General features: G+C 33.7%; 7 protein-coding genes across 16 annotated transcripts in view; 2 read left to right on the forward strand and 5 right to left on the reverse strand.

The window, feature by feature from the left end:
* The window catches only part of p130CAS (Serine_rich_CAS and FAT-like_CAS_C domain-containing protein p130CAS), a 63,733-nt gene extending 59,077 nt beyond the window's left edge, over positions 1-4,656 (forward strand). For both annotated transcript variants that reach the window (XM_011644145.2, XM_011644146.2), the window contains exon 9: positions 754-4,656. In XM_011644145.2, coding sequence (XP_011642447.2) covers positions 754-1,041 — 288 coding nt within the window. In that variant the 3' untranslated portion in view covers positions 1,042-4,656. The remainder of the gene's footprint in view (positions 1-753) is intronic.
* Positions 4,657-4,664: 8 nt separating this feature from the next.
* On the reverse strand, positions 4,665-7,072 carry vnc (GNAT family N-acetyltransferase vnc). Of its 7 annotated transcripts, none has more exons than XM_089075827.1 (3): positions 6,905-7,067; positions 6,307-6,434; positions 4,665-5,858 (listed from the first exon to the last, which is right to left on the reverse strand). In XM_089075827.1, the coding sequence occupies exon 3, from the start codon at positions 5,604-5,606 to the stop codon at positions 5,052-5,054; it is 555 nt and encodes a 184-aa protein (XP_088931953.1). In that variant the 5' UTR covers positions 5,607-5,858; positions 6,307-6,434; positions 6,905-7,067; the 3' UTR covers positions 4,665-5,051. The 7 variants fall into 7 exon arrangements, with proteins under 7 accessions (XP_088931953.1, XP_088931952.1, XP_025074903.1 ...); XM_089075826.1 differs by lacking the exon at positions 6,307-6,434 and adding an exon at positions 6,435-6,522; XM_025219118.2 differs by lacking the exon at positions 6,905-7,067 and adding an exon at positions 6,612-6,896.
* Positions 7,073-8,357: 1,285 nt separating this feature from the next.
* LOC105430524 (uncharacterized) lies at positions 8,358-9,440 on the reverse strand. The gene has a single exon (XM_011644137.2). The coding sequence runs from the start codon at positions 9,438-9,440 to the stop codon at positions 8,694-8,696; it is 747 nt and encodes a 248-aa protein (XP_011642439.2). The 3' UTR covers positions 8,358-8,693.
* Positions 9,441-9,509: 69 nt separating this feature from the next.
* Nthl1 (Nth-like DNA glycosylase 1) lies at positions 9,510-11,566 on the forward strand. Of its 2 annotated transcripts, none has more exons than XM_011644138.2 (3): positions 9,510-9,648; positions 9,963-10,705; positions 11,099-11,566. In XM_011644138.2, the coding sequence occupies exons 2-3, from the start codon at positions 10,076-10,078 to the stop codon at positions 11,501-11,503; spliced, it is 1,035 nt and encodes a 344-aa protein (XP_011642440.2). In that variant the 5' UTR covers positions 9,510-9,648; positions 9,963-10,075; the 3' UTR covers positions 11,504-11,566. The 2 variants fall into 2 exon arrangements, with proteins under 2 accessions (XP_011642440.2, XP_088932429.1); XM_089076303.1 differs by having other exon boundaries at positions 9,618-9,758.
* vito (nucleolar protein viriato) lies at positions 11,487-12,813 on the reverse strand. The gene is made up of 3 exons (XM_011644139.3): positions 12,347-12,813; positions 12,160-12,265; positions 11,487-12,069 (listed from the first exon to the last, which is right to left on the reverse strand). Exons 1-3 carry the CDS (start codon positions 12,448-12,450, stop codon positions 11,581-11,583), a joined length of 699 nt encoding a protein of 232 aa, XP_011642441.1. The 5' UTR covers positions 12,451-12,813; the 3' UTR covers positions 11,487-11,580.
* Positions 12,814-15,834: 3,021 nt separating this feature from the next.
* Positions 15,835-17,483, reverse strand: SmD3 (small ribonucleoprotein particle protein SmD3). Its single transcript, XM_011644136.3, has 3 exons — positions 17,333-17,483; positions 16,896-17,255; positions 15,835-16,179 (listed from the first exon to the last, which is right to left on the reverse strand). Exons 2-3 carry the CDS (start codon positions 17,209-17,211, stop codon positions 16,067-16,069), a joined length of 429 nt encoding a protein of 142 aa, XP_011642438.1. The 5' UTR covers positions 17,212-17,255; positions 17,333-17,483; the 3' UTR covers positions 15,835-16,066.
* Positions 17,484-19,418: 1,935 nt separating this feature from the next.
* On the reverse strand, positions 19,419-25,262 carry drn (zinc finger AN1-type doctor no). Of its 2 annotated transcripts, none has more exons than XM_011644130.3 (4): positions 24,738-25,262; positions 23,205-23,672; positions 22,304-22,475; positions 19,419-22,228 (listed from the first exon to the last, which is right to left on the reverse strand). In XM_011644130.3, the coding sequence occupies exons 2-4, from the start codon at positions 23,487-23,489 to the stop codon at positions 22,080-22,082; spliced, it is 606 nt and encodes a 201-aa protein (XP_011642432.1). In that variant the 5' UTR covers positions 23,490-23,672; positions 24,738-25,262; the 3' UTR covers positions 19,419-22,079. The 2 variants fall into 2 exon arrangements, with proteins under 2 accessions (XP_011642432.1, XP_088932254.1); XM_089076128.1 differs by lacking the exon at positions 24,738-25,262 and adding an exon at positions 24,368-24,554.
* Positions 25,263-25,544: the final 282 nt, after the last annotated feature.

The following is a 25,544-nucleotide window of genomic DNA, read 5'->3' on the forward strand; positions in this document are numbered from 1 at the left end:
TTGCAATCGTTCCAGAAACTCGGTAAAAATTTAATTATTTTTTGTTCTTTACGGAAACTTAATAAGTATATTATGATAAAAGCACGCTTGCTTTTATCGAGCTCTGCGCTTCTTTATATTACAAAATGCTTTAAGTGCATGTGCATATGGGTCAACTATCTCGATAAATGATGATAGGACCGTAGATATCGGCGATACTATGGTGTGACAGGGTGCCTTAAGTTAACGCATGTCAACTACATGTTTCCATTACTTTTTCATGATGACCTCTTTCCTTCGCAAGTGCATTGCACGCAACCGGCATCGCGATTGAAGATAAGTAGTTAGTAGAGTACATAGTACATAGAGTACATAGTAAAATCAGAAATGAAAACGATAGAATAAGAAAAAAATAATATTCAAAACTAGAACATAGACAAAGATGTGATAAATAGAATAATATAAAATAATTATCTTAGGTATGTATAAAAATGTATAAAATCGAAAAGAAAATATTTAATATTTAAAATTTATATAATTAAAAATTTAATATTATTAATCGTTCATTCCTTTATGTGTATTACACTTGTAATTTCTATGAATCTTTTGTATCGATACTCATAACAAAAATTTAAGAAAGAGATGTCTATTTATTATATGATTCAAATAATTATTTACATAAATCGTTCATTCTTTAGTTCCTATCTTTTTTTTTTTTTTATCGATGAATTGCAAACCAGAGAGTAATTTGACTCATGTTATGGAATTTTACAGGTTTTCCTAGCTCACGGCAAATTCGTCGTGCTGAGTGCGCACCGGCTGGTGCACATCGGCGACACGGTGCATCGAAACGTGACGCGAAATGACGTGCGAACGCGCGTGCTGCAATGTGCGAATGCTTTGAATGAGGCGCTCGCGCAGACGGTGCAGAAGACGAAGCAGGCCGCCCAATTCTTCCCGAGCGTCACCGCGGTCCAGGAGATGGTCGACAGCGTCGTCGACGTTTCGCATTTGGCTAAAGATCTCAAGGTCGCTATGATACACGCCGCTCAGCAACCCTAATTTTTACGACGATTCGAAACGCGAAACCACAAGTTCCTTAAATCGAAATACAGTTCTCGATAGAGATTTTTCCTCGTTACGGAGAAATTTCGAGACTGCAGAAGAGTCAAACGTAATGCGTTTTAGGATGGCCATGATTCAAAGATAACGGTCGAAAGATCAAATCTATCTTTTCCACGTTTTTTTTTTTTTTTTTTTTTTCTTTGGTTCAAAGTTTGGGACGAACGTCGCTATCTTCAACGCCTAAATAAAATAAGAATATTCTTTCTTATATAAAAGTGGATCAAAAGTATCTCAGGAATTTCTCATGGATATGGTCCTTCAAACGTTGTCTAAATGATATGAATCATCGATGGCTGCCGTTATTTTGAGATTCAGCCGCTTATGGAACGGAAATATAATAGTATTAAAAACACCAGCTATTTTTTCGGAAGAAAATGAGCATTGGTGCAAAAGAATTTCGCTTAAAATCCCAACAGCATGTTCAACATTGAATGGCGAGATAATCAAACATGATCTATGTACGCTTTACAAAGGTGAAAAAAAGTCCGACTATCCGCACGATTTAGTGCGTCCCGTGCAGCTATAATCCCTTCTCATTATAAAGAAAATCCGTGGCCTAAAATAGAAACCTGCTACTGCCAAAGCTCCGGTATATAAATAACGTAAGAAACAAAGCAAACCACAATCCTGTACGAGTGTCTTTGTAACGTACTCGAGAATATAAGCATTGTAATCTTTCATAGGAAGTATATGTAGTTGTTCAATTAGATATGTTCAGGTAGAAAATGTGAAATTGAATATAACGAGGTCAACAGCTTTTTCTGGCATAAGCAAATATTTCCGAAATGGCTTTTCTGAAATTGCGATCTGGTAGACACCCGATTGTTTTGCCATGTCGTAAAACTCATTTCGGATACATCCACGACATATAACTAAACGTGTTAGTAGTTTATAGATGTATGTATACAGTAGAACATACACATACGACTACAACATGTATTCATATCTGCCTTTTTAAAATCATCAGTTTCACCATCAGTTAACTGTGATTTTAATTTTATTAATTCTACGTTTTTTAAAGGAATTAAAATTAAAAACAAGAGCTATTTAAATTATTATTACAGTTAATTGATATTACTGAAATCGGTGATTAGTAATTTTAGCGACGAGTTTGAAGTGTTTTCCCGTAGTGAAGAATCGCTCTTGCTTTTATTTGACCAAAAGACCGATATGAATACTAATGTCAAAATTGAGAAACCACCGCGTTTCTATTGTTTTTGTATTGTATGATGAAAAAATTGACACCAAAAAGATTCAACGTAAGCTCCTTTGTGAGCTCCTTTTTGGAATACTCTAGAAAGGTGGATTATTAATTGTTACGAATGGTTTTTTTGGAAGACAATTTTAAATGGATTTTATACGAAGCTTTTACCGCCGGGTTACGACTTTTTCAAGCGCCCAGGCCTTTTTATCAGGCTCTTCCATAACAATAAATTAATCACAAGCGCACACTGTGAATCGCAATAAGCGGCGGATCGAATTTGTAAACTATTAATGCGTAAAATTTTCCACGGCAGCTACATGTATTCGTGAATCTTTTCGCATAACGAGACCAATAACGCCTCTCTTTATAGAGCAAATGAATGTTTTTATTAGATCTAACAGATATCCTGTGGTAGACTGACAACATAAATAATTAAAGAATATCGCAAAGACATTCAGAATTTTCATTTTATTTCTTGAATTATCTTTTACATTGTTATAGTATTCAGCTATATTAATCATGGAATTTATTTGTAATTATATTGAACCAACAATACTAAATCATCTTTTTTAGTATTAAATGTGATATAAATATAATATATAATATAAATATGTAATATAAATTTAAAAACACATTGTTAAACCGAAGAATATCTTTGCGATAAAATTCAAGATTATAACTAGAGTATCTTCGAAGCCTATAGAGGCCAAAAACGTGTATACGATCCAATCGCTAATTTGCGGCGCACACTTATTCTAATGGGATTCTCCACGTGCGAAAGTGTACTTAAAAATAGCTCGCCGACTATAGCATTCGCTCAGCGCATGCGGAACCATCCAAGTTTATAACTATTAAAATTTTGCCACGCCTCGAAACAACGGAGATGTAATCGTGATTGTGAATACGATTCACACATTTTACTAGCGTGTCTTAAGATGCAACCGGCTGTCTTAATGCAGTTTTAATAAGCATTTATTAGAACTTCCTTTATTCCACGAGATTTTATCTTTCTTTTTTTCATTTTATTTAATTAATTATTATCGTGTGATTATGATCGTGTGTAACAGAAATGAGGCAATTGCTTTTGAAAGCAATTTGCAACGTTTATCTTATATTTTATTTTCGTAAAGACAATACACCCAGGCATATCGCGCGTAAGAAACATTTATACACGAACCTCGTTTACGAGACCTGTATTATAATTTATTAACGAAGTGTTTTTGTAATATAATACATATAGCAGTTATACATATATATAGATAGATAGATAGATAAATATAAATATATATCTATCTATAGATATATAGATAAATAGATAGGATATAGAATTGTATATTTAGAACTTTATATGATAGTCGAATCGATAGGTGCTTATCATCCACGTTAAATCACTGTATTTAGATATCGTGTTGTAGTATTAAGTGGAATGATTTCTCTTTTTTGCAAAACGTAGGCCGACGAATGTCATTACTGACGTTATCTGTGCGAATACCAGCACATCATTTTCTTGATTTTCCTTTTGTACATTGTACCTGGATCATCTTTTTGCAATAATCGTGTACCATCCTCGCAATCATGTAAACGTATACGTACACGATGATGGTATTACTAGAAACTTACGAGCTACATATCCAAGAGCAGCTATTCCAAGATTAGATGACAAAAAGATTAGAAAAGGAAGCTGTTGGATGTAGCACGCGTGATGTCCTTAAAGGAATGTTAATCACACATCGAAAGCTCGTTTATCATAATAAATATTTTAATCATGTTTTCGGTATAGCCGTGCGAGAACAATTCCTGCGTTTTATCATTGAAGACTCCTTTGTACTGTTTGCAAAGTCGAGATACGTTACAAACTAAATAATTATGTTACCTTAAGAACACCTTATTTGTATATAGATATATTTATACATATTTTATATATATATATATATATATATATATATATATATATATATATATATACATACATATAATATAATTATTCCTATTACAGAAACGGAGTATGTATACACACGAGCATGATATATCCGAGATACATTAGTGGAGTAAACTTATTTGAATATTGTGCAATGTCAAAAATAATTTTTAAGCCAAAATACATGGAAAGACAAAGTATTTGAAGAAGAAAATATTTATCAAGATGAATATTCATAGACTCGACTTTAAAGTATAAGAAACTATGTAAATTGAGCTCATTTCAGTGCTGTAAAATATTATTTTTTTCTACCATATTCTTTAACGACACGCTTGGCAACGCCCTGAATAATACATTTTACATAATGGCGTGTTACATGTGAATTACAGTTTCAGTCATTCAATAAAGTTACAATGAAAAAAAAAATAAATCAAGACAGCCCTTTCCAGAATTTTTTATTTCTTACATTGCAATCTAGAAATTTTAATTACATTATGGTGTTCATAAACTGAAAAATATAACAGTTCCAAAGTCCAATCTTACTCCATTGTGCAAACTTTAACAAGTATTCTCCAGTCGCATATAAAATATTTTTACTCATATACCAGGTCAAACTTTGATAAGTAGAAGCTCTTGCCATGCAAGAAGTAACAAAGTATTCATAATTAGTTCTAATTAGTCCCAGACACGTAGTCTCCAATCGTCATCTCCAATCGTACTCCTTACCGAAAGATATACAATAAGTTTTATTTTCAGATTTACATAATATCTTGAATCGATGATTTAAGAATCAATCCAATTTCGATAGCAGCAATGATGAATGGACTAAGAGTGATCGCCGCAGCATCTGCCTAGGTGCGTATGAACATTGCCCTCTTTGTGCGCTCTATCTCTAAGAGCTTTTTCGTGATGGAAGCTAGTGAGATCTCGTTTCATAGCATAAGCATCCTCGCCGTCCGCATAATATTTTGGCTCTACCTCTGATACTTCAAATTGCAAACTGCTTGTATATAAGTTTAGAGCCGCACGATTACTTCTGCGCACATGCAGAGAAACATATTTTGCGCCGAAGCACTCCACCATCGCTCGAGAGGCCTGATTCATCAGTTTCTGCGCGATTCCTAATCTTCTGTGAGAACGCTTCACAGCCAAACTGGTAATATGTCCATGGGGATTATCCTCACAATCCTCCTCCATCTTGGCAAGCACATAGCCTACTATTCTTCCTTTCTCATCTTCGGCCACGTAACTCAATTGTGGCCACGAAAGAGCGTGATACAGATAATATTTCATTTGATAATTCTCAGGCAGGCATTGCAAATTGCAATGCTGTATATTCAGCAAGTCATCTGTTGTTGCACAACGTATATTTACAGACATTTTAATCAGATATATTCTGTTATAAGCTCCAACTCCAAGATTTTACTTTATACAACCGTTGTATTTGTACAGACGTTATTAGCAGTAGCTCCAATATATCGGGATCCAGGATTTAATCACGGCGAAGTTTCTTTATGCGTGCACGACCGTTCTTCAAATCGTTGACAGATGAAGATTCACTCATTCCATTCCCAGTTAACTCTCTCACGAAGCGGAATCGTGATAAGAAGAATGTCCAGACTAAGTACCAACCTGGTGGAAAAAAAATCATGATGTAAATATTAAAATAATAGAGCAGTAATATATATATATATATATATATATATATATATATATATAATAGCAATAAAACATGCATGATTTTATCGATAATATATTACTATCATATTTAATAAATTTTATAATTAGGTCTAAAAGTTTAAAGTACTTTTACATGATTGAAATATTAATTTCTAATTCAATTTATTGACTTTTATATATATATATAGTTTTCTATTTAGTGCTCAAATATGACTTAGCAAATTCTTTATCGCCACTTAAAAGACATAAATGAATAAAGCATGACACAAGAAAGATATGCTTATCACTGATCGTGATACATAGAAAATAACATAAGTTCTATATATACACTGTGCTAAATTTAGAAGATACTAAAATGCAGTTATAGGTGTCCATGTACGATTGCATCTATGGTACTAACACGAGATCTGCGTTATAGCACATAAAAACAAGAAACTTGTGCTGTCAAACCCACGTTTTTTCCCCCGATGACATAATTACATCAGGACACCGTAATCAAAGCACCAGCGCCCTGATATGAGTGCTTACCTATCACAACAAGGAGGAACACTATTAAAAGACTGAATACCACGGAGAACGCTGTTAGGAAGATTTCCATCGAGATTTCCATTGGGATCTTCATCCAAGAACAAAAACGCAAAAAAAAAAGGAAAGAGAGGAGATGGAAGAAAATTAAGAGAAATGAGAAAGAAAAGATTTCCCTACGTTCTAGGCCGTGCGCGCGAGCAACGATATAGCTTTCACAAAGCAAATTCGTACGAGCGGCACCGCACACGTGCTCGTAAGCTTGACGACAATGACAGCGATGTAATAACAGTGAATGCCGTGACAGTGGTGACGACGGCGATGACGATGACAACGCGCGGGCAAGTCCTCGCCTACCACTCACACTGGGCACGCCATTTTGAAAATCGAAACGGCCAGGTACGCGTACAGGTTATGGTTCTCCCCTCCATCGGCGAATGCCGGTCACACGCGATTCTCGCGACGGCACTTACCGAGGTAGCTCGACGCACCTCAGACCAGTCGTCCCGATCGATGTCACCCCCGCGAGAGTCCGAACTTTTTCCGTCAAAGAACAATCTCGTGGATGGGCAGGAGTACATCTAACCTAAATTACACGCTATACTCGGAGCATTCGAAGCAACGTTAAGATGCTATCACATGACGAACATTGAGCATCAAGCGTCTGCGCATTGCGCTTAATTTAGTAATGAATAATAAGGAGAAATAATACATCATATGTATTATGCGAGAAATGGAATGCACCCCGCATTGCTTTAAATTTAGATTTCAGCTTTTTACTGCTAAAAATAGTAAATAATATAATCTCAATTAGAATAAGGGAAGTTATATTTTGATATAATTACAAATAATATTAAAAATTTATTTATTTATTCACATTGTATAATGTAAACTACAAAAGATAATTAATATCTTGCTATTTTTCTTCATTGTTAGCTAATTAAGTCAATGGTAATTATTTAGAATACCCCTGTCACCTCCGATTTTGATAAGGGTGACATCCATTTGACCACGGGTGAGGACACATCGGACACATCGGACCAATCGGACACATTGTCGATTAAATAAAAAAATTTTTGATAGGTGGCTCACTAGAAAATTCCTAGTCATCGGCGATGTGAGTGATGTGTCCGATTGAAAATGTACGCATGTGGGACGCTCCTTTTGACCACGTCCCGATTGATCACTAGCCACTCACAGCGCTTGAACAGTGGAAAAATTCTAGGCGCCGGCCCCTGTGAGTGGTTAGTGGTCAATCGGGACGTGGGTGTCACCCTCGCGAGCCGAGATGCATCTTTAGGGCCTCTTTCACAAATCTTAATTAAACTCATTGACCGAGAGTACGTTCTGTTTCTTGCATGATACACATAATGCATCATTTATCTTTATTTAACCTGTAATGAATAATAAGGAGAAATAATAATAATTATATGCATTATGCGAGAAACGGAATGCACCCCATTCATAGGGTGCTTTCCATTTAGTGACACAAATCGACACAAGTATCATTTTGTGCTTGTTAATCATTGAAAACCAAGAAAGATAAAACGATACTGTGTCACTAAATGGAAAGTACCCCCCCAATAATCAAATCTTGTATTTAAGATTATCTTAAATATTAAGAGATTATCAACCCATCACAGAATCATATTTATCTTAAACCACAACCACGACAAATCATAGTCGAAGAATAGGAGAATATTCGACTATGATTGGTCAATTTTTTATGGCTTAAAGCTTAAATCATCTATTGTAGACCGGAATTTATGGATACCGACCAATTTCAGGCCGGTATCATAATTTAAAAACTATACTTATAGCGGTATTTTGAAAGGATTTTCATAAAATAGAATCTCAAAAACTCTCAAGAATAGAATTCTCAAGAATTTATTATCAATAGTTGTTAATAAATTTGGAACACTCATATAATTGATTATAATATATTTCCCTACATATTTCCTTTTTTTATATTACATGAAAGAATGCAGATAAAATTGAATATTTAAAATTGAAAAAAAATAGCTTAATTATTATAATTACATGTACATTACATTATGTAAAATTTATTTTTTTAGTTAGATTATATATGTATCTTACTTGTATCAGACATTGTACAAATGTGAGATTAATATATGCCTATTTCAAAGTATTCATATGTATCTATAAAGTTTGTACTCGTGAATTTCATATCAAGCAAATATTCATAATTAGTCTTTCTACATACATCTGTATACAGCAAAAATATAATATACTTTATATCTTTCAATCATCATCTTCTTCTTCTTCATCTGGCTCTTGTAAATGATCCAGTTTAAGCTCTTTCGAACGATCAACTTTAATCACCGGTCGATTTTGTTTACATATCCTCTTTGGTTTCTGCCCGATCACATATTCTGGCAAGACAATCTTACTGCTTCTAAATACAGGCTTATCATCTGGTTCTGTAATTGCAATATCCTCTACTGCCTCTGTTTGTGGCTTTCTAAACACTATTTGTGATGATGATGATTTATGTTTCTTGGATTTGAATCGTGTCTCTGTAAAATCATGTGAACTAGAAGGTTCAACATCCATCTTCTCTCCACACTCGTCGATTTCTTCTTTCTTTCTACGTGCCTTCAATTCTCTCAGGAATGACATAGCAGCCTGCATGTTACTGCGCTCCGTCATGTCCTCACTGGACACATCATCCAGACTATATTTGATCCATTTATGTGGATTTCTATGATAATCTGGGATATTTCTAAAACTCGCGCGTGGCGCCGGACCTTCAGGACGCTTGAAGATACTCTCCCTACCGCGAAATCTCTTGGTTTCTCTTTTCTGTCTGCGGTCGTCTCTCGTATCTGGTCTCCCTTCGCGTTCATCCGTCTCATCTTCATACATCTCAGACCTGTCATGCTTATTGCATTTATTTTCCGCGATCGAGAGCTGATCAAACAACAACCGCTGCCTATTGGCGAACGCTGCGTCACCACCGCGTAGAATAAAATCAGTAGACGTGTGCATTTTGAAGATCGCGACGCTCTTCGCTACAATTGTTCACTTTATAAATTTATCATATTCCTTGCAAATAATAAATAAGCATTAAGTATTAAATATTTCAAACCTCCAAGTTGACGCCAGCTCTATTTTAGGTTATGTTAATGTTTCGTTTGCAATGACACAACGCTGCCAACCTCAAGTGAACAAGCGGATAAAAAAATTACTTTTTATAGTAAATTTTATTATCTCGAATAGATCTATTTCTCTTTTAGTATTTTTTCCATTTATTTTCGATTTATTTAATTTATTTTCAATGTAACGAAAAAATATAAGAAAATAAAAGTAAATATACATAATACATATAATATAATGATCATTAAAATTATAAAAATAATTAAAATCATTTTATAATATTTTAAATTGTGACATCATTTTTGAATATAAAATGATTTTTTCATTATGAAGTTATTTTTTTATATCTATATTGATTTTAAAAATAATGTAAACAGATCGTTAATTTCATTCTAACCTTAATTTTATTTTTAGCATTAGCGGGAAAGGTTATACCAATTTCGAATGGCCGCAAGAGGTAAACAGTCTTTTCTCGTAAAACTGAATTCAATAATTCGACAATACCGTGACGTGTTTCATTTGATAAAATGAGCAAACGGTTAAAGTTAGTTGGTCTCGCATCGTCGAGAACTTTACGTTCAGGAAAAACTCTTGCTGATACGGATTCTTCGGAGAAGACGTCACCTTATTTCGCCAGGAAGAAGAGAACCGGTTCGAAGAAACACATACCGATCAAGATCGAATACGAAGCGGCTGATGACAAAACAAATATCGAAGATACTAATCTAATATCAGATGTTGCGATAAAAACTGAAAATGTTGAGACATCAATAGATACAAAAGATATTAAAATTGAAAAACATGAGATAAAAGAGGAGTATGTAGAGCAATCGACAGATTTAAAAAACATTAAGGATGAGAAACAGTGGACACCACCGAATTGGGAGACTATTTTTGAAAATATTAAAGAAATGAGGAAATATGAGACAGCTCCAGTTGACACAATGGGCTGCCACAAGTGTACAGACCCTAATGCCACTCCTGTGATATCCAGATATCAATCATTAGTAGCTCTGATGCTGAGTAGTCAAACAAAAGATCAAGTTACGCATGCTGCTATGCAGCGTCTTAATAATTATGGTTGTAAACCAGATATAATAGCAGCCACTCCCGATGAGGTTCTGGGCAAACTTATATATCCAGTTGGATTTTGGAAAGTAAAGACCAATATTTATTTATCTAAAAATAAAACATTCTTTCATTCTCTTTTCAATTTCATTTTCTCTTTACAATTCTTGTGTCTATTTTTATCAATATCAATATATCTATTTTCATCTTGATGTATTTTTTCTAATTTCAAGAGTTAAAATCAAGAGAGAAAAAAATAAAGAATAAATTAAATAGAAATTAACATTAATAGATATTAACGGATACCAAAAATAAAATAAATTATATAAAGAAAATAATTCCATTTACAAGCTTTCCTTTATTTTCAATTTATGTTTATAAATGAATTATTAAATAATATGTAACTATGCACATTTCCTATAAATTTCCTTTTAAATATAAAATTATTTTTTTATATAGAAGATATATGTATTTATTTTTAGAGGAAGGTAGAATACATAAAAAGAACGTCAGTGATCCTTCTAAATAAATATAATGGTGACATACCAAAAACAGTACAAGAATTATGTGAATTACCAGGAGTAGGTCCTAAAATGGCTCATATATGCATGAGAACTGCATGGGGAGAAGTATCTGGTATTGGTGTGGATACACACGTCCATAGGATTTGCAACAGATTAGGATGGGTAAAAAGATCAACCAAAACACCAGAGGAGACAAGAAAAGAACTGGAGGATTGGCTTCCTAGATCAATGTGGAGTGAAGTAAATCATCTCCTTGTGGGATTCGGTCAAGAAACTTGTTTACCTCGATTTCCTAAATGTTCAGAATGTCTTAACAAAGATATCTGTCCATATGGTTCAAAAAGCATAAAGACAAAGAAGTGATGTTTATTTATATGTACACAATGTTGATTACAAAATATATTTATTTAGATTTTTTGCAACAAATTTGTCAAGCCAGTCTAGCGTCTGGATTTCTTTTTAATCTTTTTACTACGTTTGTGCGCTAATTTCTGAGCTTTCCGTAATTTTTGACTATGCTTTATATTCTTCTGTCTTTCTAATTTCTGCTTTTGTTGGAACGCCTTACTGTTTTTCATTCGTTCTAATGCTGCTTTTCTAACTTCTCGCTTCAGTTCTTTCGAAGATTTCATCTCTCGAACATTGGACTTGGATTCTTGCTGTACTTGAGTCTTCTGTTTTTCTTGCAATGACATTCCTATAATCTCTTCGTCATCATCATTGCAATAATCGCTTTTATTATCTTCTTGTGTATCTTCTTTTTTTATTTTATTTTCACCTATCCATTTACTCCCTTCTGCGAGATCCGCAACATTCAGTTCTAAAATACTGACTGTATGACTTCCTAGATCATATTCTTGTTGAGATAACAATTTTTCTAGTTCTGGGACAACTTGCTGGGATAATGAATTTTTATAACGTTCTCGCGCCTAAAAAAAAACATGACTATATTTTTTATAACTTTTCAAGATACGTAATATTTCCAAATAATATAATATAGCATATATAACATAGCTCACTTCTTGTTTAATTTTTTTTCGTTCCTCTTTCAGTTGCTGTTGCAATTGTTCCTGAGCTTTCCTCTTTCGTTCCAACTTTCTCTTATGAAATCCTCCTAAAAATTCTCTATATTTTTGCGTGAATATAAAAATTGATTTATAATAATTACAAAATCCATATAAACATCCGATTTTCCAAGATAATTACCGTCGCTTTTCCTCGTCAAAAACAAGTGTGATTTTTCTTCGCCTTTTCGGCTGACTGGGTTTTCTATTTACGTTGAGTAATTGCGGCTGAGGTTTTTCGAACATAATTACGACCACTTTTTATGAAATTATTATTATTATTATTAAATACTGATATTAATCGTGTCTTCAATAAATTAGTTTATTTAACAAATTTTTTAAAGGCAATCACTTTTTTTTTTTTTCTCTTTTCCTCCGGTTGGAGGATGTCGGATTAATTCCGACTATGTGTCTTCAACCCTAGGGTTATATAACACAGGTTTATCTAAATCCTTTATAAGTTTCTCTGTATTCTGTGATATTCTAGTTCAACTTTCTCTTTATTCACGTTTAGCTTTCTCTTTATCCTTAACAAATTGCATGACGCAACACAAAAATTCATGTGAGGACAAAAGACGTCCCACTCACTCGATGGCTAAAGACCAACTATTAAAGGCAATCACATTTATGTTTAGGTTATGTTAAAATAACATATTGGAGGAGTCTAGAGACCTTACAGCATAGATCTTATATATATCTAGGTACGCAACGCGATATGCCTTGGCTGTGTTCGTAAATTCACTGCCAGTATTGAAAATCTATAGAATACGTCACGTAGACTATATGTTTTTAATACTGGCAGTGAATTTACGAATACAGCGCTTATAAGTAAAATCAAGAGGTCGAATCAGTAGAACGAGAGAGCGATATCTTCTATTTGAATGAAACTATGGATGCTTTCCATTTAGTGACACAAGTTGACACAAGTACAAGTCGTGTTATCTTTCTTGGCTTTCAATGATTAACAAGGATAAAATGATACTTGTGTCGACTTGTGTCATTAAGGGTACGGTCAAAAGCTTACTACAAATGCTTTAAAGCATTTTTTTATTGGTGCATTAATAAAATTTTTTATTTTGATTGGACAATCAAACGCTCTGAAATATTTGTAGTGTTACATTGACCGTATTCTAAATGGAAAGCACTCTATGATGCAATCATAGATATATAATAGACTCAGCATTAGTTATATATATATATATATATATATATATATATATATATATATATATATATATATCAATCTTTGGAGAACGGTGCGAGAGGCAAAATATAGAAGAAGTTCTCTCTTTCTCTCTGCACAGATAAGACGCGGTGATCTATTGACAGATTATATGACAGTCGTGATGGACAGTTATATTGTTTTTTATAACTTTACTCTATTAAAATTTTTCTTTCTTGTATTTAATAAACCTTAAAAATATATTATATTATATATATTATATTATAATATATTATATTATTTATTATATTATATATATATAATATATATTATATATAATATATATAAATATATATATAATATATATATATAATAAATATATAAATATATATATTATATATAATATATTATATTATTTTATTTTAAATATAGTATATTGCTACGGATGTCAAATGATCCTCGAGTAGGCCATTTTTATTTGTCAATAATGCGCGCGCAGTAAAGGATAGATATTCCCCGATATTTTGCCTCTCTCACCATTTTTGTGGACAAACCCAACTGATAGAAGAGTGTAAGAGTAATGATAGAAGAGTATATAATATGCGGGGTCTATGTTATATATCACGCAACGGTCGCACGCACACCCAATCGTATATATGTGGGTGCGTTCCTTTATTCACGTCCGAGTGCTCATGCTATGACGTAATGGAAGTGTATTGCGACTATCGTTCCGTTTTAGTTTCGTGCGCTTTTTAATTGCTTCAAGATTATAAAACGGAACGCAATTGCAGTATGTTTTCAAGCTCCAACTGAAAATGGCTGGCATATGTAATATTAAAAAAAATATAATTTTATTATATATATTAAATATAATATATATATATATATTATATATATATATATATAAAATAATTAATAATAATAAAAAATAAATAAATAATAAAAAAATTAATAATAATAATAATAATAATAATAATAAATAATTAATAATAAATAATTTCATAATATTATATATCATAATAATTTCATTATATTATATTATTTCATATTATACGCTTTATTTTCTTCAGCATTAAGGTTATTTCTCTATGAAAGCAGCCATCTTTGTACTCTAACTGCTTTGTGGCAATCTCGCTAGTTGCAGTAGTCGCAATAGGAAGTACGTCAAAATCAATGACGTCATAGAATTCAAGGCAATACTTTCGGAGTGCACTACTCTCTATATCAGAACGCTACTCGTAATACTGACAGTACTCAGAGTGAATAAAGAAACATACCCTGTATATACACGTCTCACTGATTCTGGTGTGCAACTTTCGAAATGAATATGGCAGATCTCCCCGCCTCGAATATGCCTCACCGCTTTAATTTATGTTCTATTCTTTTATTCTTAAGTCAATTAAAAAAATGCGATATCAGTTAAAAAAATGCGACTCAAGCTGCTTTCTAATTTCTCTTTCTTTTTTTAAGCTCATGAAGACAAAAGATTAGAGAAATTTGATCTTTAATCTGGATTTAGAGTGCTCCGTTCAATATATTTGCGTTTTCGATTAGTTGACTCAACTCTATCTTTTTTATTTCATTTTTTGTTTTTTCGTTTTGTCTCTTTTTTCTTTATGCTCGAACTCGATTTGGAGTCAGCAAATGCACTAGATATAATATCGATAGATATAGATCAGGCAATTAATTATATATCATGAAACGAAATAAAAATGAAGTAACAAAACAAAAGTAAGAAAATTTATTAAATTCCGATATATAAAGTTGTATATTGCAGTAAATTTTTATAATTTTCATTTTGTTTCAAAATGCTCGATCCCCAAGTGTTTCTTATAGGGCCGGTCTCATCAATTCCGGTTAATGTTATCGACCGATTAATTTGGCCAGCAGAATTGCCAACAGTAAGAAATCCAAAATCGGTCTTGGTCTTGTACTTCCTAATTTATTCATGACAAAGAGAAAATGTGCAGAGTGTAAATTATAATAAAGTAAGTATTATATAAATGTATGCTTTGAAATATAAATACAGATGTTTACAACAAAAAATTAGGTTAGAAATGACGAAGTTTTTATTTTTACAGTTGGCAGTTCTCAAATTTAACTCGCTGTTTAACTTAACCAGGAGTTGGTGAGACCAGCTCTTAATGACCATAAAAATCCACAAGAGTCCGAATAATAAATTGCAAATATGGTTATGATATGAAAAAAAGCATAATTAACTATTAAAAAATTAATCACTAAAATTATCACTTCGGTGTATTTTGATATATTCATAGATATATTATTTATATAATTAAAACTCAGAGTATTTTATTTTTTCTAAAGTTTAAGAATTTTTAAAAATCTAAAAGAATTTTCAAAATAAATATAAATTTTGTATAAACTTTCATATTATTAAATTAGATTAAACTTAAAAATCTATATTAATTATTATATATTATATATTTTCTACATATTAAGATACTCAGTGATATTTAATTTAGCTTTATTACAATTTTATTACAGAGATAAAAAACTTTATAATAATGAATAAAACATATAGCATATGAATCGATTTATTATTCACACAGGAATTAAAAATATAAATTGCATATTATTCAAACGTATGTCAGAATGAATCATTTAGAAATGATATTACAAAAATACAGGACATTACGCTTGTATTTCAATATTGAAAAATATTATTTATCATCACAGAATTTATCCCCTGCCTCTACCAGCTTGAGATCCACCTGGTTGATTCTGTTGATTTAGCCAAGGCGCTGAACCAGTACCTTTGCCTCTTTGGTTTTGTCCTCTTCCTCTACCACGAGCTGAAAGAATTTCATTACATAATACTGACAGTACATAACCATAATACATAATACATAATATATATAAATCTTATCTTAAAAATAATTTAAATTTACAAAAAGCATTTGTTTTATCGTTAAATATCTTTATTAAAAATCTAATATATAAGCTATTATTTTTCATTACTATATATAAGCTATTATGTTTCAATTGGAAAATAAGATGTAAATAATCTAATTTTAATTATTTTATAATTCATTTTTAAAACAAATATTGAAATTACAGTCTTTTGTTCTCTCTATTTTTCTATCTATTAAATTTGACTTAGCTACTTCTCACTTTTTATAAAAGTAATCAAAAATATATAAAAAATTGTCTTTTGAGATATAACTGCTTTTATTAATTTGAATGATATTCATAGGAGCAATAATCATGCGTTGCAAGACTTTGCATACAATGGAGAAACAGGAATAAGAATTAGAAATAAAATTTTGGAAATTAGAAATAAATATTAAATGTAACATACAATGAATACAAATAAATATAAGATTGCTACTTATGTCCGTTTTACGTTACATTTAATCTATATTTCTAATTTTTATTCAAAATTTTTATACAAAAAAATAAATATCAAAATTTTTTTAATTTTTAACAAAATTTTGATATTTATTTCTGTTCCTAATTCTTATTCTTGTTCCGTTGTACATCATTAAGATCATTGTATATATAAACAAACCTTGGGCACGCAATATTGCGGACTTTCCTCTACCGGCTGTGCCTGATCCTTTACCACCGGGTCGTTTGAACATGGGTGCGTTTTTCAGCATATCCGGTAGTATGAGGAACCTAATTTTCGAGCCGCGAATATACACGTTTTCTAGTTGTCCTACTTGGCCATCCCGATATGTCACTGTAATATTCTGCATCTGACAGTTCATATTATCTTCCGCCTCGATCAGTTTTCCGCGATATACCTCGCCGGTGTTTGTCTCACAGGTTATGGTGTGGCCTTCGGCCTCGTGAAGTACTTTAATGGGAACTCCGATCGACATTATGACAGAATACCCGCTTCCGAATGCTCTTAATTTAACGCTTCCTTTAATTTCAGAAAAATCTCTGTTGTAATTCGCAAAGAAAAATATCAAGGACAAGAATATCTGAACAACCACACACCTCAAATTATGTACGTAAACCTCGCCTAAGGCCTGTTCTACAATACGTCGTGTATCGGTGTCGTGAGTCGTGGACCAATAAGAATGGGCCAATCACAATCAAGTATTCTTCTCTTTGTCTGTGATTTGATCAATTCTTGTGGCTGCGACACCGACTCACGACACATTGTAAAACAGGCCTAATGGCGTGAAGTAGTATGCAAGTGCGAACGATAAGTCGAAAAAAATGCGAGTTCGATCGATATATCAAAAAGAATAAATTTCTAATTTCTGCTGACTGGTTTATGCTTCGATGTCAATCTTAGTCTTAACCTTAAAAGTTGGTAATGAAGAATTCTGTAAGGTCATTTATGCTTCCCTAGTCTTAAAGCATAAACGACCTTATGACATTCTTCATTTCCAACTTTTAAGGTTAAAACTAAGACCGAAGCAACCAGCCTTGCATTCTCGCTAATTCTATAAATTTTCATTCGAATCGAATTATGTAAATATTAATTATTACTTTTTATTTAACCATTTTTCTTTCTTCAATATCATGTAGAAGTTGAATATGCATGACAAATTATTGACAAAATGTTAAAGATTATATTCTAGACAAATTCTTGTAACTATCAAAGAGATTCGGGAATTTGCAAGTAATTGAAAAATATTAATATTACCAGAGAGAGAAGACTTATCTTTAGTAATAATAAAAATTTTCACTTTTCACGTTTCTGCTTTAGAAAAAAATTATATGACAGTATTTTGTGCTATATTTTGAAACGTTTATGATCAAAACAAAGAATTTTATCGATTGACCAATCAAAAAACGCTTCAATATTTGTAACATTAAGGCCCGGTTGCATCAACATTATTTTGATTTTGAAGTGAGACTTAACATGTATCTGTATTTATCTTTCTTTTTAAATAACAAAGACAAACACATAAATTTAAATCTCGCTTAAAGCCAAAATAATGTTGGTGCAATCGGGCCTAAGTAGTTTGTACTTATCTATAAAATAAAATGGCGATGATGCTGGATATTTATAAATTTTGTCAACTGCGGAGAACCATTACATATATAAATCTAATGTCTATAAAAGATTTTGATTTACAGGAAGAGTAAAGAAAAGCGTATCGATGTTTAGTATCAATTTATCACTTATTGTCTTCTCATTGAAATTATGTACATATGCAATCATTACTATCCATGTTTAATTTTTCCGTTCAACAGCTGATAAATACGACGCAATAGATATAAATGCAATTTAAAAAAAAAAAAAACATTTACGAGAATCTCAATTTTGCGTCACTTCACGTGAGCGAATTCTAACCAAAAAGAGATAAGAATTTACTTTCAAGTATCCAATTCAACGTAGAAAGCTTTTGTTCCCTGCTTCTTTCGGTCCTTTGTAAAAAGCATTTATATTAAAGATTTTTATTTCTTTATATATCACCTCACCTTTGTATCACGTATTTTTTGGTAAATAGATATTATTGATGGTAAGTTTAATGTCTCGCGTGTAGAAATAGATCGATGCGATTTACATTCAATATTAAATTTTTTAAAGGAAATTCTGTTCTATGCGTAAAAAAACGCAACGTTCGATCTATGTATATATCTATATTTGGGTATCCAACGTGATAAAAGATAAACCGTTTATTGCAGCAAAAATTTTCATTACAGAGAAAATAAGGTCGCACCTCGTTCAACGTCCGGGAGTTGTTCTTTCTTTCTTTTCTTTGTACAATACAGCTACAATATAATTCGAAGAGGTGCTGGTTAAAAGTAGTAGCTCTATATAAAGTAGTCGAGAACACACAAAAGACGACTTTCCGGCCTTTGTTTAAGGGCGATGCGTTTATATATATTTTGTTTTCTTTTTTAATATACATAAATATAGTCCGCTATAATTATAAACGTTTCGAGAACTGTCAGAGGGATCCGTCAGGGCTGGGAAGAAGGACGAGAGAGGGAAGAAAGAGGGCGGGATAAGAGGGGAGAGGGGGGGGGAGCGTAGATGGGAGCACACCTAACTCTCTTTACGTACGTGAAACCTAAATGTCTAAAGCATTTCAAAGGATGGTAATTGTAATCATATAATATATTAAAGTTGATGTTACTTTTTTAATAGCTTAAACGTACTAATATCAATCGTAATAATTACAAGCATCGTGTTACGTCCTTATATAGTCAGCCGAGTACGATCGTCGCTGATAATCTTCTTTTTCTCTCTCTCTCTCTCTCTCTCTCTCTCTGTTTCTCTCATCTCCTATACATCATTTATGTTCCTGCACGCATTCCCTCTGCCTCACCTTTATTCAAGCATTTTCTACTCTCCACATACGCATCATTCCTTCACAATCACTCTCTCCCTCTTTCTCTTCCTGTCACTCGATCGCTCTCGCTAGGCAAGATTATTCCGATATTGCGATACACGTTAGAAAAATATGCTATGCCTAAAATAGGATGAAGGCCTGAAGGCAACCATTCCGTCGATATTACTGATAATCCATGTGTTATGTGTGAATGTAAATGTGTACGCGTGTCTGCGTATATGTGTGCGTCTTCGTCTATACACGATTCTGATTTCTCTCATCAGCGTTCTTAAAGGTGCGCCAAAAAGAAAAGAGGAACAGATTTATCATCAACAACGATAATCTTGATACAAGATAAAGTATATATATATATATATGTATACATATATGTATATTGTCTATGTGAAGTCGGCGCATATAAGTCGTCCCGTAAAGATCGCGGAGAATCGTGTCCTATATATTTATCGTGATTATACCGAAAGATCTTTTTCGATTGCCTTAATTTCTAGATCGTTAGGTATCGCAAATTTCTTTTTTTCTGAAATTTTTCAGCTGCGAAGCTGCGTGTAAGAAAGGGAAAAATCGTTCGCGATTGGAGTACTTTCGGTGGCGACACGTGAAGTATTATTTAGTATTCGGGATAACCAATTGCCGGTCGTTCGAGCCTAGAATAAAGAAAAGACTGTAAAAAGCTTGATAGATCTTACGGTTATACATTTAACAGAACGCTTCATATATTTATCGAAAGTAATAAGATGTTTGTTGTACATTTTCTCGAGGCGATGCAAAAATAAATTTTTAGGCGGATAATGCACTTCACTTTATACACATGTCCTCTAATTTACAAAATAAGAAATAAAAGCAGCACGGCAGCACAATTTAGATTAAGCGCTTTGTCCCAGGATAACACAAAGAAAAAGAATGAAAGAATATATTATCATTATAAACTTTGTTTTACGAGAAATTGGGAAGTCACAATATATATTTTAATATTTTCTTTTTCTCAAAGTTCCAAACTCACTCTTAATAAAGCTCTTAAGGAATTGGACCTATACATGAGCTATAATTTGCGCAGTTTTGTCTCGTCCTCCATACATCTCGTATTACAAGAATACAACAAAGCACTGGACAGCTATAGCACCTTTTTGCGTATGCTATAACTTTACAAACATGTATTTACGGACGAGAAAAAGAAAACGAAAGTTCGGCACGAGTTTTAAGCGCGGAGAAGAAAAATAGAAGTATGTACGTGGATTATAAAATTTATCAGTGTAATATCTCCTTCGCGCATGGTTTTAGTATACGTTCACACTTTACAAACTTTAATAGTTCTCTTCTTCGTCGTTCATATAATGCCCGGCCTCTCTAGACATTTTATTAATCATTTATTCTTACATTATGCGCTGCTGTGCAGCACCGGAATACCTCGCGCAGCTACTCTACAAAACTCGCAAAACAAGCAAAAAATAAAGAAGAAAACGAATAAACTAATCGACTTCAACCATTAACAATTCATTTACGTTCTAAGAGAAATCGAAAAATATGTTAAAGAGGGGTTTAATTTACAAATCCCAGATTGGCGGCCGTAGTGTAAATAATTATTTGCAATATAGGTTGAAACATATTTAATGAGTAATAATTGCTGGTTATATTCACGTGAAATTGGACATAAACACACAGTACTACTTATACTTCATTGCATTATTTATGAATCAATAGACTAATATACTTAATAATTATTAGACTAATTATTAACCTAAGATTGTGATCACCCATCAACGTCAGCCATTACCTAAGCAACATTCCCTATTTTTTATTTTTTGATATATAAACGAAACAGTAATGTATAAAATTTCTCGAACAAACCAAAACTTCTCTAAGACGTCCTGGACTGACTGACCGCACCAAGAGTTCTGCCTTTACGTAAAACGAGCTTCATATTCGCAAAAATTTTCCGTTTAAGTAAATTAATAAACATAATATAGAATAATTATTAACGGTAATAATCATGAAAATAATAATAGGTAATAATAGTAGTAAGCTGGCAGCAGTTAGTAACCAGGTATATTCTCAATTAAAATTCTCTCACTAGATGACAATCTGAAACTTACATGGCACTGGCATCCAATTAAGAATTATGCAATCACGCGCACGCATTCTAATTTGCAATCTTTCGTTTATTTGTTCTGTCTGATATTCGTTTCTTTTTTTCTTCATTTTTTTTCTACCTCTCCTCGGCGTTCAACTACAAAACAATTTCACGTGTCATATTGCGCGCTCATTCACATTCATTCTCTCGCTCGCTCTCACTCTTACACGCTCGCTCGTTTCACCCCTCGACGTGCGAATCAGCTGCCAGATAATTTATCTCGTTTTCTGCGTTTTTTTAATATTCTGTTTGTTTATATAGTTATAATAACCATTTTCCCAACGACTACACACTAAATAGTTCAAATTTTTTGCACTTTTTCACCAACAACAACTGGATTGTTGCGCCGAATTTCTTGAGCGCCCATTTCTTTGTAATCAAATTTGCAATCGTGCTTGTCACTGTATCGATGCACGGCGCAGAATAGTCCTCCACAACGGCACTCAAATCCTGAAAGTTCATCGTCGTTAAAATTTCATGTTGCATGAATAATTACATATCATAACACATTAGATTGCCACTTACCGGTCAAACCAACTTTTTTGCGACATACAGCACAACGATTTTTCTTCTTCTTAGATTCTTTATCAGTCTCTTTGCCATCAAAGGAGTCGTCTACATCACCACTACTCGCAGATGAACCTTCAGCTACTGCACTGCTTACACCTACTTCACTTTCCTGATCTTCTCTGTTTACCTGATTGACAAAAGCATAACACATACTGTAAGAACAATAGAAATAGTTACGGTTATTTATGGTTTTGTTACGATTGTCTTTCAAGTTTCCTTTATATCCTACTTTAATAGGAATAAAATAGGACTTAAATTTAATAGGAAAGAATTGTATCATTATATCACAAAAACATAAATTTTTATATTAATAGATAAACCATTAATAAAATTAAATTAATTATATATAAATTATAAATCATTTTTAAAAATTATAAATAATATATAGCGCGCGTGTCCATTATTCAGTAAGTTTCTCATCATAATCAGTGTTAGGAATATTTGAAGTTATTTAAGAAATAATTAAATACTCTACATATATATTGTCCCTGGAACAATATATTATTTCCAGATAATCTATTTTTGAAAGAATTGTAAGTAATTTTTTCCTACAATCCGATTCTTTCTTAAATAATAAAGAGAAATAAAGAGAAATTTATTAAAATAATGCAAAAGAAAAGAAATAAATATATGTTGTATTTTAATATAAAATTTAGTCTAATGATTTTTAATATTCTTTCCTCTTGCTGTTCTCAAAATATGTTTCTCTCAAATGTTTTATAGACTAAAAACAATTTGATGTATACGACCTTCTGGATTCAGGACTGCTTAAGCGCTATTTTCTGCAAATTAATTGAAAGAACAAAGGTGTTACGTTTTTGCAGATTAGCTGCGTCAATGACATGATGATACTCACTTCTTTGGGACTGGGCAGATCTGACGTTGACTGAGGTATAGTAGGAATGGTAGGTTGGGCCGTCGTTCCTGTAGCTGCTGGGCTACTGAAACTGCCTTGCAACGTGCCAGCGTTGCTGGAGACAGTCTGTGAGGTTGTTACGGTGGCAGTTGACACTGGAGGTTGTTGCTTCTTTTTTAGATTTTCTTTATAGCAGAGGGAACAAAGGCCATCAGTAGCTGGCGAGCCATAAAATCCACAGCCACTGCGACACAAAGCTTGCATAGGATTGGATTCTCGTTCCATAACTCTTATCTTTGTCACTCTTCGTTAATCAAAAAGACTCCCGTTTATATCCTAATTGCGATCACTGCCTTGAGAAACAGTGGAAAGTCGCAGTCAGCTTGGTGTAGGATAACTAGGTGTAGTCCTTTGCTGCAGCTCTCTTCCCAATTGCTCCTCTACAACCGTGTGTCACCATGTACTCACCTGTTATAATTAAATTGTACAAATAAATAATTAAAGTAATTAAATTGTATAATAGTCACAGACAAAAGAAAATATTAATTAATATTCAATACTAATATAGAGTTTATGAATAAATATTCTAAATGTGGTTAGATATGTATAAAGTTCAAATTAAAATATGTAAATTTAGGAATATTATCACTTTAGTTCTTGAATTTTCTTATGTATTCAATATATAATTGTCAATATATAATTGTCTTAAACATATATATATATAAATATTTATAAAATATATATATATATATATTTATAAAATTCAAAAAATACAAGTATATTTTGAAAAATGAAAAAGAAATGACAAAGACAAATCAATGCAAAATCATAAGGAATATCATAATATATAAATCTAAAGCTCACAATACTATTTTAATTAATTTCCAAGTATATATCCCTCAATATTATCATTCTTTTTATAAAACAAAGGGACACACACAAGGGAGCCAACTAATTTTTCACTATAAAAGGAACCATTATAAGGTCACATGTACGAAACTATAAAGAAGACGATTGGAGAAAGTCTATTATTTAAATAATAATGATTTATTATTATTTAAATTTAGGAAAGAAAGACAGACAAATTTTTGAAAAGACGTCAAATTACACACTTTGAACTTGGCAAGAAAAGAAAATGGAAACCTATCAACAATTTATCCTACTTCTCGCGCGCCGTGCAAGGTCAGAGAACACAAATATCTTCTTAATGGAGTATGCCCTTGGATCTGTGGACACGCTGAGGTACTCGATAATAACCGAAATTTCAATTAAAGAACACAACAGTGAGAAAAAAAGGAGCTGATGCTCTGCGAGCCCATATGAGAGCGATAGAGAGCGAGAAGGAGAGACCTCGTTGGGAGCGAGCGAGAAGGCGAGAGGAAGAGGGGAACAATTCCTAGGAATTTTTACTACGTCATCGTGGCGATCCAATATTTTTTTCTCTCCCTTTTTTCCTTTTCTCTCCTCGTCGTGTTAGCTCAGGCCACAATCGTCGCGAGGAGAGGCGTGCTTGCACAGCGTAATATTACTCACTTTCCAACACGCAGCCGTGTCGCAACCGATGCACAACATGGAGTAGGAATTTATGCGAGGCATTTAAGTGGCGGCAGCCGTATCCTTATCGCGACTCGCGGACACCCCGCGCACAAATACGACCGTCAAGAGAGGATCGTCCGTCTCTTTCTTTCGTTGCGTTGATTTTCTCTCTCTCTCTCTCTCTCTCTCCCCCCGTTTTACGATTCTCTTGCGGCGCACTTCGCGCGGCACACGAAATCGCAACGAAACGAGGCAGCCTTCTCGCCTCACGTTTCCGTCCCTGCGGCGGACGTGGGCCGTGGCGTATCGGACGCGTTAACGTGGCCGTGTTCACGCGACGGTCGTCGGACTTCCCGGCTCGCGACGCTCGATATTAACTCCAGTCCGCCGCGTTAGCCCGCAAGGACGGAGGAGAAACAATGATAACGACGGGGCGAATGTTTTCATGATGGCGATCGCGGACCAGGCGCGCTGGCTTTTGGGCGGACGCGTAAGCGACGGGCGGCGGCACACCGCGCGCGCGGAGGCGACGCGATGCGGCGTGGGAGCGGGAGCGGAGCGGCGCGGCGCGGCGCGGCGTAGTGAACGGCGGCTGCTGCGGACGCCCGCAGCGGCGACGACGGCAACGACGGGCGCATCAGCGCTCCGATCGTGGATACGGAACTTAAACTCGCTCGCCACGGTCACCGCCGCCACCTCCGCTGCCGCGCCACCGCCGCCACCGCCGCCGCCACCGCCGCCACGCCGCCGCCACCGCCGCCACCGCCGCCGGCCGCCGCGCCAGCACGCTCGGCTGATATCCCG

The sequence above is a fragment of the Pogonomyrmex barbatus genome, unplaced genomic scaffold (assembly GCF_055798465.1).
Source record: "Pogonomyrmex barbatus isolate J1 unplaced genomic scaffold, ASM5579846v1 scaffold2, whole genome shotgun sequence".
NCBI lineage: Eukaryota > Metazoa > Arthropoda > Insecta > Hymenoptera > Formicidae > Pogonomyrmex > Pogonomyrmex barbatus.